This window comes from Polyodon spathula, chromosome 11, assembly GCF_017654505.1.
Source record: "Polyodon spathula isolate WHYD16114869_AA chromosome 11, ASM1765450v1, whole genome shotgun sequence".
Taxonomy (NCBI): Eukaryota; Metazoa; Chordata; class Actinopteri; order Acipenseriformes; family Polyodontidae; genus Polyodon; species Polyodon spathula.
Window position 1 is genome coordinate 2674507 of NC_054544.1, and position 14642 is coordinate 2689148.

A 14642-nucleotide genomic window follows, 5' to 3' on the forward strand; every position below is an offset into this window, starting at 1 on the left:
TCCTCTGTATGCTGCTGCACTATAACAGACAAACATATGGCCACACTATAGTACTCCCCACGGTCTCTCATGTGGAACTGACAGTAGAGGCATGGTCCATTCATTCTTCTCTTAAGACATAGGATAGGGTCGTACCAGAAGCATATTGAAAACAGCTCTGAAATGAGCTAGAAAACAATGTAACTAATGTAATGTGTTGTTTTTCGTAAAATGTAGTTCAAGAGATCTGCATGAATACACACTACACTACTGTCCAGCATCGGACCTACTGTCGTTACATCGTCCCACTGCCAGCACTGGTCTCTCAGGGTCATTGTTTTGCAGGGAGGGGAGTCTATAAAGTGATAGTTATCCAGGAGACCTCCACCCCCTTCCCCAGATCCCACAAATCCCAGTGCTTATTATTCAGAAGACAGCTTGACGAATGCTTGTCAGGTGTTGTGGGTAAGGTCGCAGGGCCAGAGCTAATAATCACGATCAGCTTAGCTCACTGTGAGTGTTAACTGGGGAGAAATTAAACTCAAAACACTGATGATTTCTTCTACAGCACCAGCCTGTTATTTGTTTTTAGTTTCATACATGGTTTTCTTCTTCTTCTTCTTCTTCTTCTTCTTCTTCTTCTTCTTCTTCTTCTTCTTCCTTCTTCTTCTTCTTCTTCTTCTTCTTCTTCTTCTTCTTCTTTGTTTATTTTATTTAATATTAATAATAATACAGACCACTCTGCTGTCTGGAAGGCACACAAAGAAGAAAAACTAAATGTTGGTGAAAGCCAGATCGATTGCAACCATGAAAAAAATCAAGGTTACAAAAAAATCCTCAGTGTCAACTAAACGAGAATCGATAGACGACGTCAACTGAACTGGGCCGGGGGGGGGGGGGGGGGGGGCTTACTGTAGGTGGTGTAAGAAAACACACACCGCTAAAGTATTAAAATCAGGTCTACTTTATTGTATTAATAGAATAGGAATAGAGCAGCGATCTCCGGTCTCAGTAGCACGGACACCTGAGCACCGGACACAAATACAAACAATGGTTCTTAATAAGTAGTTTAATTAATTTCTACAGTTGTAATTTCTGTGAAATATACTATTATTAAGCAGATAATATGCGGATTAGAAGCAGATAATATGCAGTGAGAATGGACAGCATGGTTCTAGTTGTTTTCGTCCTGCACAATACGTTTCCTCCGGTGTTGTGGGTTTCTGTGAGATTTGGTGGAATTCTGTCTCTGCTTATCTTATGCCCCTGACAGTTCAGAATAGACATTGTCAAAACTGCACTTACTCCTGACATACAAGAATAAGAAAAGACAGAAACTGATACAAAAATCCCACACTCTTGTGGGTTTTTATACAAACCCTTTATTGTGCAGTACAACAATCTTACAGAGGGACTCCCCCAAATCCACCTTGATCTCCAGCACCATTATCTTCCACAAGCACTTCATTCATCCCAATGGTACATCCCTGAAAATACATTTGAAATGTTATTTTTTAACGTCTGAGGGGTGCTGTTAGTCTGTGATTCACCACAAGTTGTTTCCATGAAAGCTTTTGACTGCTTGTAGAGTCTCGCTGCTGTTGTTTTTAAGAAAGTGACAAGACAACTGTAAAGTGCAATAACAAAGTGCCGCCTGCTTCTGAGACTAGCGTTTTAAACACACAGCCCTCACTCCCTGGTGTGAAACAATACCAACGAGCGAAGCTCAACGAAATGGTTTCACTTATTTATTGATTTCCCTGAATACAACAGTTATCCTGATCATTCATATGTATGTTTACTTGTGTTATTTTGTAAATTATATATGCTAAATCAATCTATCTATCTATCTATCTATCTATCTATCTATCTATCTATCTATCTATCTATCTATCTATCTATCTATCTATCTATCTATCTGTCTATCTGTCTATCTAGCTATCTATCTGTCTATCTGTCTATCTAGCTATCTATTCTCAGACATTGGTACCAGTCTTTAGCCATCTAGGCTCAATTGCTTAATTGCATCCACATTACCTGTAAGATATTGTCACTATTGTAATTTGTTTAATTTGTTATTCCCCCATGCTTACAAACCATTCCAGCACAAATTTTGAATAGACTGCAAGGCTGGCTTTCTCAAGTGAGGTTGGGAAAGCATATTAGCATTGCCCTGTGCATTGAAGCTCACACCATTCTGTATAGGATAAATGTAATGTACTGACTGTTCTGTGCTGTAAATGCTTTGATTCAGGTAAATACCGCTTTGTACAGTAACGTCCCGAGTCTTGGCTTCGAAGCTGCATCATGTGTCTTGCGCTCTGTTTCCTTCCCTCGCAGGAGGCCCTGATCATGGCCAGTATGGACCACCCCCACCTGGTGCGGCTGCTGGGGGTCTGCCTCAGCCCCACGATTCAGCTGGTCACCCAGCTGATGCCCCACGGCTGCCTGCTGGACTACGTCCACGAACACAAGGACAATATCGGCTCCCAGCTCCTGCTCAACTGGTGTGTCCAGATCGCCAAGGTAGGAGAGCCGGCTTCCTGCTTCAGCCTGTGGGAACTTTATTATCTAGATCTATAAATCAAATGATTCCCAGGAGTCGGTGCTCTGTGGGGAAGCTTGGCAACCACATACACCACATATGTGTGTGTGTATATATATATATATATATATATATATATATATATATATATATATATATATATATATATATATATATATATATATATATATATAAAGCTTTATGTATTTTCTTTTTTGAATTTTTCTGATAAATTGAGAAACCGACTAAAATCAGATTTTTTTTTCTAATCTTTTTCTCAGAAGTTACTGATTTTTTTGTTGGTTTGCTGTTGGTGTCTTGATGAAGCCTTGTAGCGAATCCGCACCACAAAACATTTTACTTTTCATTTGAGCAGTGCTTCTTTGAGCTGTCAAGTGTTATGCAGGATCAGTCTCTACTTTATTTGATTAACTACCACATACAATCCAGTAGCAGTAGAAGAAGAAGAAGAAGAAGAAGAAGAAGAAGAAGAAGAAGAAGAAGAAGAAGAAGAAGAAGAAGAAGAAGAAGAAGAAGAAGAAAATTACATTGTGTTTTTAAAAATCTTCAATGGATCTTCTTTGAAGTTATTCAATACATGAACTGTACTTGTAGTCTGTGTTGAAATGTGTGGTTAAGTTACATACTGCTAGAAAGCAGCCTAAATGTGCTGTATAGTGTGTGCACTTCCATCTGTAAAAGCTGAGCCTTGCGAGTTGTCACATGCTCTCCTGTGCAATATATAAGACATCCAGAGCTTCAAAACACTCAGTCAGAATTCTGAGACAAAACTATAAGAACATAAGAACATAAGAACATAAAAAAGTTTACAAACGAGAGGAGACCATTCGGCCCATCTTGCTCGTTTGGTTGTTAGTAGCTTATTGATCCCAAAATCTCATCAAGCAGCTTCTTGAAGGATCCCAGGGTGTCAGCTTCAACAACATTACTGGGGAGTTGATTCCAGACCCTCACAATTCTCTGTGTAAAAAAGTGCCTCCTATTTTCTGTTCTGAATGCCCCTTTGTCTAATCTCCATTTGTGACCCCTGGTCCTTGTTTCTTTTATCAGGCTGAAAAAGTCCCTTGGGTCGACACTGTCAATACCTTTTAGAATTTTAAATGCTTGAATTAGGTTGCCACATAGTCTTCTATGTTCAAGACTGAACAGATTCAATTATTTTAGCCTGTCTGCATATAACATGCCTTTTAAGCCCGGAATAATTCTAGTCGCTCTTCTTTGCACTCTTTCTAGAGCAGCAATATCTTTTTTATAGCGAGGTGACCAGAACTGCACACAATATTCAAGATGAGGTCTTACTAGTGCATTGTACAGTTTTAACATTACTTCCCTTAATTTAAATTCAACACTTTTCACAATGTATCCGAGCATCTTGTTAGCCTTTTTTATAGCTTCTCCACATTGTCTAGATGAAGACATTTCTGAGTCAACAAAAACTCCTAGGTCTTTTTCATAGATTCCTTCTCCAATTTCAGTATCTCCCATATGATATTTATAATGTACATTTTTATTTCCTGCGTGCAGTACCTTACACTTTTCTTTATTAAATGTCATTTGCCATGTGTCTGCCCAGTTCTGAATCTTGTCTAGATCATTTTGAATGACCTTTGCTGCTGCAACAGTGTTTGCCACTCCTCCTACTTTTGTGTCGTCTGCAAATTTAACAAGTTTGCTTACTATACCAGAATCTAAATCATTAATGTAGATTAGGAATAGCAGAGGACCTAATACTGATCCTTGTGGTACACCACTGGTTACCACACTCCATTCTGAGGTTTTTCCTCTAATCAGTACTTTCTATTTTCTACATGTTAACCACTCCCTAATCCATGTACATGTGTTTCCTTGAATCCCAACTGCGTTCAGTTTGAGAATTAATCTTTTGTGCAGGACTTTGTCAAAAGCTTTCTGGAAATCTAAATAAACCATGTCATATGCTTTGCAATTATCCATTATCGATGTTGCATCCTCAAAAAAATCAAGCAAGTTAGTTAGACACAATCTCCCTTTCCTAAAACCATGTTGACTGTCTCCCAGGACCCTGTTACCATATAGGTAATTTTCCATTTTGGATCTTATTATAGTTTCCATAAGTTTGCATATAATAGAAGTCAGGCTTACTGGTCTGTAGTTACCTGGTTCAGTTTTGTTTCCCTTTTTGTGGATCGGTATTACGTTTGCAATTTTCCAGTCTGTCGGTACCACCCCTGTGTCAAGAGACTGCTGCATGATCTTGGTTAGCGGTTTGTAAATTACTTCTTTCATTTCTTTGAGTACTACTGGGAGGATCTCATCCGGCCCAGGGGATTTGTTTATTTTAAGAGCTCCTAGTCCCTTTAACACTTCTGCCTCAGTTATGCTAAAGTTATTTAAAACTGGATAGGAACTGGATGACATGTGGGGCATGTTGTCAGTATCTTCCTTTGTAAAAACTTGTGAAAAGTAATCATTTAATATATTTGCTTTTTTTTTTTCTTCATCTACGATTTTGCCATTTGTATCTCTTAAACATTTAATCTCCTCTTTGAATGTTCTCTTGCTGTTGTAATATTGGAAAAACATTTTGGAATTGGTTTTAGCTCCCTTAGCAATGTTCATTTCTATTTCTCTCTTGGCCTTTCTAACTTCCTTTTTGACTTGTGTTTGCAGTTCTGTGTACTCTTTCTGCGTACTTTCTTTTTGGTCCTTTTTTAATGCTCTGTAAAGTGCCTTTTTTTGCTGAATATTTTTTTTAATTGATCTATTAAACCATTTGTGGCAATTTAGTTTTACATTTAGATTTGTCTACTTTAGGGATTTAATTGTGTTGCGCCTCTAGTACTACATTTTTGAAGAACAACCATCCTTCTTCTGTGGGTGTTTTCTCTATTTTACTCCAATCTACTTCTGTTAGTCTCTGTTTCATACCTTCATAGTTTGCTTTTCTACAATTGTAAACCTTAGCTTTAGTCATTACTTTTGGGGTTTTAAAAAACACTTAAAATTAGACCATGTTGTGGTCTGAGTTTGCCAGTGGTTCTCTGACCTCTGTTTTAGTTATTCTGTCTTCGTTATTTGAAAAGACTAAATCAAGGCATGCCTCCCCTATAGTCGGTGCCTTGACAAATTGTGTTAGGAAGCAGTCATTTGTCATTTCCACCATTTCAATTTCATCCTTCGTGCTACCCATCGGGTTTTCCCATTTTATTTGGGGGAAGTTGAAATCCCCCATTAGTATGGCTTCTCCTTTGCTACACGCAAATGTCATTGTATAACAGATTATTTTGCTCACCGTCTGAATCTGGCAGTCTATAGCATGCTCCTATTATTATGCCCTTTGAATTTTTGTCCGTTATTCTGACCCATATTGATTCGGTTTTATTTTCTTTGTCCAGGTTTAACACCTGGGCTTCAAGACTGTTTCTTATGTATAGCGCTACCCCTCCTCCTCTTCTGTCCTGCCAGAAGGCAGAAAGGCAAGTAGACGCACATGGTGGCCCCTGCATTCTTAAGTGAAACATTTGTTTAGTTTGGTAAAATGTCATTTATTTAAGTAAGTTTAATAAAAGGGAATGACAGTAAGTGATATGAACAGACATTGCCTTATCGTTAAATGGAGCTATCTTGCTTCTAACAGAGAGCATGGCATGCATTATTAATGCGGCCAGGGAGTGTGCTGACCTTGTAACAGAGGCTGCCATATTGTAGAGCAGGTTAAACGTGTGCAAGAACAATCTTTTACACAGCGGCTTGTCACAGTGCCTGGGCCCGTGTGACAATAGGCTAATTTGTGATGGGATTCCTGCTTGGCGGGGGGGAGGGGGGGGGCTCATCTGTCCAGCATTACCAGAGGCAGTCTTGCATATCTGTTCAGTACCTCTTTAATGTCAGAATAAACAGTCACACCATTTTCCTGATCCGAATGCGGTCGCCTAAGCTCACTGGAGTCAGGTGTCAAGGCTGCCCACTTGAAATTTATTTGTTCCACGCTGAAATCAGGCAGCTCCTCTTCATCATGGTGTGGACAGAGCGTTTGTTTAATGACAGCAATTAATCAAGTTCCCATCGCTCAAGGGAGCAGAGCGGTGTCCTCTTACCTCTCAATGACGACTCATCCTACTCTTTCTGTTCTCACTTCATTAAACCTGAGTAAATTTACTTCAGGTAGAACCTGCAATTAGGTTTCTTAAAGCTGATTTGTGCTCTTACAAGCATGGAGATGTGTAACAGGAAGGGTGGGTGCAAACCGGTGACCCCGCGTCACTGCTAGTGAGCATTTAAACCACTATGCAAAAGAGCTGGGATCGTATGCATTCATGGTTTTACATCTTTTAATGTCATCTCATCTCAGCAAGAGGGTTGACAGAAAATATAACACTGCCCATTACAGCTCATGTAGGTCATTTAAAAGTTTACTGCAGTTTACTATGGTAAAAGTATATCAAGGTGTAGTGAAACATAGTATTCATATGTGCCACAGATAGATATATAGAAAACTCCACCATTACAGTATAATACACTTGTCACAAACAGCCCTCCTTAGTGCACTTGTTGGCGAATTAAAAAAAAAAAACTAGTTGACAATGCACGTTTGCGAGCCCAGACTTTTCCTTTTAGTGCAGCTTGGCTTGAATCCACTCTACACTGCCCTGCCAGTCTAAGGATTTCTGTCACAACACTCTGTTTTATCAGCTATCCTTTCCCTCAGTCCTCTTTGTTGGTTAGAAGGCTTATCCAGTTCTCTGTTCTAAAGCTGCCCCAGATAGAAGACAGATGTGCTGTACATTCCATGCTTATTCTCAGCGTGTCTCGTCAATGTCTCTAAAACACAATCCACCTACCTTGTAATGATCCTTGTGGAAGAGCTCTCTTATCTATCTAAGGCTGCCGTGCATTCAGCTTATCTTTTTGTTCTCCTGCTGCCTCTGAAATAAGGCAGCTCTATCGCCATCTCTAAAAATAAAACAGAATCAATGATCTTTAAATACAAGTGCCTTGTGATCCGTCGCCAGCTTACAGATCTTTTTCAATGAAATGGTTTCACTAGCGTTTTAAACACACAGCCCTTGCTCCCTGGTGTGAAACAATACCAACGGGCGAAGCTCATCGAAATGGTTTCACTAGCATTTTAAACACACAGCCCTCGCTCCCTGGTGTGAAACAATACCAACGGGCGAAGCTCAACGAAATGGTTTCACTTATTTATTGATTTCCCTGAATACAACAGTTATCCTGATCATTCATATGTATGTTTACTTGTGTTATTTTGTAAATTATATATGCTAAATCAATCTATCTATCTATCTATCTATCTATCTATCTATCTATCTATCTATCTGTTTCATTACAGTCAAATATTTCCGTTCTAACAGGCAATTCATGGCAACTGAATAATGATCACTTAAAGTGTATTTCGCTCAACATTGTCTGAAATCCACATTAGAGCAGGCTGGCCAGCCCATGCAATATAAACATTTGTTAATATTGGATAATGACTTTCTGGTGTACCATTTTATGGGTAGTGGTTGAGGTATGGCCTAGAGTGAAAAGTGTCCCCATACTGAGTTCACAATAACATCTCCAGCAGAACATCAATTTCCCTGGAGTTCTTCCATGCATATACCGACCAAAACCAATTGCTTAGCTTCTAGAGACTATGTTTGTAATTCCAGCACTGGCATGGTGCAAAACCAACCTTGTCCTTAGCTGAGCTGCAACGCTGTACAATGAAGTGTCCCTACTGTGGAAAAGGATGCAAGGATTTGGAGATTTAAAAATTGTCTTCTTTACATTTTATGTAAGGGAAAGCAAACCAGGGTTGTTGAAATGGCTGCATTACATCGTTTTTCTTTTTTAAAAAATATGTATAGATTATTCATCTCTAAAGATAATATTCTGTAATGGATTTCTAATCTGTAAGGGTTTAATGTACCTGCCGGGTCATTTCCTCGTGCAAATCATTTTCCTCACTGAGCAAACACATATGTCCTCGAGTCATTAGCTGCTGTGCCAGGCCTTCGATATACTTGCTTTCAAACGCTTACCGTTTTCCAGAAGAAGAGGATCTTCCTTCTGGCTAGTTGCATATACATTTTACACACCGTCTGTGTTTACTTGTCAGCCAAAATGTAATGGGCATAAAATTAACATGGTTTGGCAGTGATGCCATATGTCTGGCTGTGGTTTACCATAATAGATGAGTGACAAACCAGGGTTGACCATGTTAGTTCATGGGTGAGCTATGAAAAGAAAACACAGTCTATGATGATTTGGGTGTAATGCCTATCAATAGTTAACGGGGGCTCCCATAGTCTCTTTAATGTTTCAATGGTTTGGAATAGAGAATGGGAGTTTTGGTGTCCAATCAGAGAAAAGACTGTCACCATAGAGATTTAAAATAGATCAGGATTCACAATTTCCAATTAATGAACAAGATAATTCACAGAGGTATGCTTCCCTTTTTACATTTCACAGGCTTTGCGGATTGAAGAGGTGATAGAAATTATCATGTCTAGGTCCTGCAGCAAAACCCGTAATGCTTGTCAACACAATGTAATGTGGTTACCTCATTACAGCCTATATGATCAACCTAGTGATTTAGCCATTATATCTGTGCCTAGTCAGCTACCCAGCCCTGAAGGTTTCATTCTGTTTAAAGCAAGCTGGCCCTTGTAATAGACTGTTTCCCTCACTCAGGCTTCAGGTCAAATAAACAAAACTCAATTCAACAAGAAGAATTTCAGTCACATGCCTTCATCTAATCCGAAACCTTTGTCAACTTGACTTTGAGTTTAAAGTTCTCAATGTAAACGCTGAATTCCAGAATTCCAGAAGTTAAAGCTTATTAAAAAAGAATATGGAAGGGTATACATTTTATTGAAACTCTTTATTTTTTTAACACAATGCATTGGCCAGGGAGATAAAAATAAACACCTCCTGACACTAATAATAAAAACGCTGTGTGACAGGGTACTCCTGTCACATGCGTGGGTCACCGCTGATATACAAAAGAGTGAGACATGGAAGATGGAGTTGAAACGCTGGCACAGATGTGCAGGATTTATTAACAAAAAGAAAGTGAACAAACAGGTCCCGTGAAGCTACCAGTGATGGTAGCGCACAGGGGACAGATACAGGAGACTGTACAAAAGGCAAAATAAAACAGTACAAAAACTACAAGTAAAAGGTGCCACACAGGGTGAGCGCTAGCCTTCCTGAATAAGGCATCCCACTTCAGGAACCTGCTGCACTATGTAACCCTCGCTATACATTACTTGGGATCAGTATCCCCTAAACTAACTTACCTATGAGCCAGTTTTCTTACGGCGTCTCTTGCTTCTTCATACAGCCTCGGCTGGGCACTGCCTTCATGAGCACCATCAAGGGTTGCGTAGTTCTAGTTCGTCTGCAGAGAGGATGCTCTCCTCCTGAATGAACACATTGCGCCATCCTGTATGGCATGGCAGTGCAGTTGCCCAGAACGATCCCCACTGGATGTCTTTATGCGGATGGGCACTCAGTTGAGACCCGCCCACCTGCTGGACAAGGAGCGGCACAGCCAATCTGCCCAAGCCTCAACTAAGCTGCCGCCTGTAAACAATCATTCAATCAAACAAAACAACTCCAAAAGCTGCACAAAACAAACCCATTTCCACATATAAATTACACCAACACTAATCTCCCCGTGTTACATGCTCACACACACACAAGTGAACACGCATTCCATTATTTCGTTGCACAGCCAGCTGGTCATCATGTGTGACGCTGGTGTTAAACACAAGTAATGTCACCCTCCCTCCTTTCCCCCAGTGTCTTCCGGCAGTCAGCATTCTGAATAATCTAATAAAGCTGTAGTTCAGCAGCGAGGTAATGAGGTTGCTTTGTGATAAGTGGACATTGAAACTTTGAAAAGAGGGTTTGTATGAAGCGTCGATATGTGCTCCTATCCATCAGCCTGACAGACCCAGGCTGCCCCCACCGACCGAACAACAAGAAAACCATAGGTAGCATTTTATCATACCTCTCAGAGAGGAGAATTAATACCAAAAAGAGAGGCCACTCCATCTCTCACCTAGCAAGTTACATAATATGTATAAATAGGCAAGGACTTGCCTTCAGGGCAGCCCATGTTTATAGATAGGACAGAGAATAGATGAGAGGTGGGACTGAGGGGACAATGTTGAATAATGTGACACCCAGCACATTTAAGCGACATTAAAGAGGTGTAATTCAATCCTATTCTCCTAACACTACAGCGCTCTGTCTAAACTGCTGTTTGCTTCAGCTCTTTACTTTTGAATACAATTGATGCTGCCACTCCCTGTTAGAAAGTCTTCAGGTAACACAAAGTGTCAGGATCAAGAAACAAAACTTGCCTCTGCCCCAACCTCTTTGAATTCTGATCTTCTTTCACAGCTTGGTTTCTTACACTGTTCAACGCTCCAACCAGCAGAGTGAAACTGTGTTGTAAAACCCAGCACAGGTCCACTCTGATGCTTCAGAAGCCCTTTGTCTGCCAAATTTACAACTTACGCATGAAGCATGCATTCCATTGGAGATGAAGCAGGTTCAATGGAGATGCCTGTGATTGATACTGAGGAGCAGAATACTAAAGGATACTGTATTGAGCAAGACATTAACCTCTTCTTTCTAAAGTAATAAGACCCTCCGTGACACAGTTCTTCGAGCAACTCAAAGCAGAGATGTATTGCGACCCAGTTGCGAAACAGCAGTTTGTGAAAGTGTCGAGGTGCTATACCAATGCAAATCCACGTCTAAGAATCTTACTATTCAGGATCTGTCTGTGATCAAAAATCTGCCTCCTACATTGCCATCCAGTTAGGGCTGTCCAGCCATACCTCCCTGTGTTCTTTTTTTGGAGAATATCCTTCTAGCTGCATCTATAATCACTTGCTGCAGTCGCATACTTTGCTTAACATGTCTCTGCCGGCCTGGCCATGTAGGGTATACAGTTTCTTGTAATTAGATTTCATAAGGCAAAGTTTCAAAAGCTCTGTTTCCCAGGAGAGGGTCTCAGTTGAGAATCAGCCTGTAGTACATGTCGTTTAAATCTGCTTGTTATAACTGCCCTCATCCCACAGCGAGCAACAGAATATCGGAGCACTTTATCCCATCTGAACGGACTCCCTGAAATTAATTTTATACAGCGGGACCTCCAAAACTGACAGTGACTGTTATTAATAAGCAGGCTGGGGATATGAGATAATCTTCAGATATCCATAACGAGCCACATGCAGTGCATAATACCCCAGCAAGGCAAATCGGCTTTTTAAAATATATTTGTAATTATTGATTCAAATCAGTTGATTATTGAACTAAAAACATTAATCCCTTACATTAAATACTTTTTAATTGTTTTTTTAAGTCACACAGCAACAGTGTATATCACTAATATTGAACAACATTTAACTTGGTCCTCTTCCATATCATCTTGGCAGATTTGTTTGAATGATTTACACATTGCAGATCATAATACCCCCTAGTTTTCCACTTTATTTGTGTTCCATGTAGTGATAATAAGGGAATCAGTAATTCACATACTACAGCATGATGGAGCCAGAGTATGTTAGTGTTGCCAGAGGAGGTTAACTCTGTAACAGACTGAACAGTGCATAGTGGGCAACCGATGTGTTATAACAATTATATTACAACAAGTCTGTATGAATGATATGTGTTATAACAATTATATTACAACAAGTCTGTATGAATGAGATGTGTTATAACAATTATATTACTGACATTGACCTGGGGTGAGCTTCATTGACAGCTAACCTCATTCTATCCCTGGCACTGCTGTGATGGTGATGGGTGCATGGTGAATTAGGGGATCCAGGACACACAGGAGGGGTTGGGGGGGGGGGGGGGGGCATGGTCTTTGTTTTCTATGTTTGACCTAATATCATGTTCATCAAAAGGCAATACAAATATTGTGCAGTATAGCTGCAGCAACAACCAGCTCACAGCTCATCCTAACTTACTTAGACACTTCCTTAGCCCCAAATATCTTTCAATTGTGTATCAGCCCTTCTTGTGTTTTTTTTTTTTGTCCACTGGTTTTACAGGACTAAGAATTGGCCTTTTGACAAAGCTTTGGGAAACACAATCAATAGTGTATGAAGCCGTTGCTGTACTGATCTTACTAATATCATGTGAATCATCAACATTTCTCTTGGCTTCTCATTGTTTGGCATTCAAGAACTGGTCTCAAAGGATACATAGAATGTAGTGAAATGGGTAGAAGGATGCTAAATGCTTGGAAACGCTTTGTGAAACGGGCCCCTGGCTACTGTCCTCCTAGAATATTGATCACTAGGCCAGACAGGTGTGTTAATACTCATGGCAGTTCCTCATACAAACTTTACTGTAGTGAAACCATGCTAACGTACAATTCTGTTAGCAGTTCTGTTGCTGTGAATGTGGGATAGATCTACCTAGCCTGTTTTTTCATGTCTGTGTCTGTTTACAGTCCCTAGACTAAACACACATGCACACAGAAAACAAAGCACATCTTACTTTGCTGAATTGCACATATGCACCAAGGCCCCCAACTGTCCAGAGTGAGCCTATTTCATTTTGTTTTAATTCTTGAACACACACTTGCTAAGCTCTGCTGTAGTTCAGACTGGGGCAATTTGTTTTTGTTTGGCTTTCAAAAGCATCTCCCTTAGCGTTTTGCAAGTAAATAGTTTCAAGCAATCCATTTTTTTTTATCATAGCTTTCATTTACATGCAAGCATTGAATCATTCCCTAGTACTGATGGCTTCTTACAGAAATGATTTTCATTTTCATATTTTGAAACACCAGTAGTGTTGCAAGGGGATTAACTGTTCCAAGCTGGTAAGCTGCTGCAGAACCATTGCACAATGACAATACCGTGCCAGTGTGAGACAGAATCAGGACCCTGGTACAATTGTGTTTTTTTGTTTCTAATTCCTTACATTAGTTGGTTCAGGCATGTTTATACTATTCAAATACAACTGGTATGCCAATGGGCTTTTTTCAAGGGTGTCAACAATGAACAATGTGGTATAGTATCTGAATGGATTTAGTACAAACTTAAGCATTATTGTGTCGATGCATATGTCATCAAAGACAATGAGCTGTCAGAGATGTTATATGCTTATAATTTCTTAGGTATTGAATCTTCAAGGTAGGTTAATAATAAATTCACTCTCATTCAAAATTCCTTTTTTAGATTCAGCAGCTAGTGACACTGAGCAAATATTCCTTGAAGAATTGCTTGCTGTGTCTGTGTATGTGTATTTTTATTGCACATTTGTGTCTGTGTATGTGTGTATTTTTATTGCACACTTGTATCTGTGTGTATCTTTGCATATTTTAAGACCCCTCCTCCCATCATTCTATAATAAAATGTTCATTCATTTAAAAATAAAATAACAATAATAAAATGTCTTCCTACAGTTGCTCCAAATGCCAGTATGAATAACAAAGAATAGATTTTCATATGGGTTTACTCATGTACAATGACACACATGCACATATTTAACAGCCCTGACCACATGATCAACACAAGATCTAAACAGTGCCTGACACTATTAAAACTATTTTAAAAAAGGCATTTTATTTGAATGTTGAGATAACATATTTACTTTCATAAACTGTGTACACAATTCTAAGCGTTCGCTCAAATGTAATTTTTTTAATCTAAAAAGTTAATATTACAAAGCTTTAGAAGAACTCAGAATGGTACTCGAGAGCCTCTTGATAGTCTTCATGTGTTGTTGCTAGATCTGTAACATTTCCAGCAACTTTGGTCCTATTTTAATAACGTAAACATCAACAGCATTTCTCTCCACCACCGAATAGACCTTGCTGTGCACTGTGTACCTGTATAGTTTATAACTGTATGTAACATCGCTTCCAGCTACTGACTTAAGAATGATTACAGCCATTTCCGAATTTAAGCTGTAAGAATTGGTTAATGCATTCTCAGAAGTGTAATTTTCTGCCTGCCGGCTATATTGTGTAAAGGAGCTGCTGTATTTTCTATGTATATCATAGCCTGGCTGGGAAATGCAGGGATCTGCATTGTTCCCACTCAAGTGGAAGATGGGACTGATAAGAGAGAAGCGACGT

General features: G+C 39.6%; 1 protein-coding gene across 6 annotated transcripts in view; it reads left to right on the forward strand.

The window, feature by feature from the left end:
* The window catches only part of LOC121323145 (receptor tyrosine-protein kinase erbB-4-like), a 294760-nt gene that overhangs the window by 251650 nt on the left and 28468 nt on the right, over positions 1 to 14642 (forward strand). For all 6 annotated transcript variants that reach the window (XM_041263966.1, XM_041263969.1, XM_041263970.1 and 3 more), the window contains one exon: positions 2320 to 2505. In XM_041263966.1, coding sequence (XP_041119900.1) covers positions 2320 to 2505 — 186 coding nt within the window. The remainder of the gene's footprint in view (positions 1 to 2319; positions 2506 to 14642) is intronic.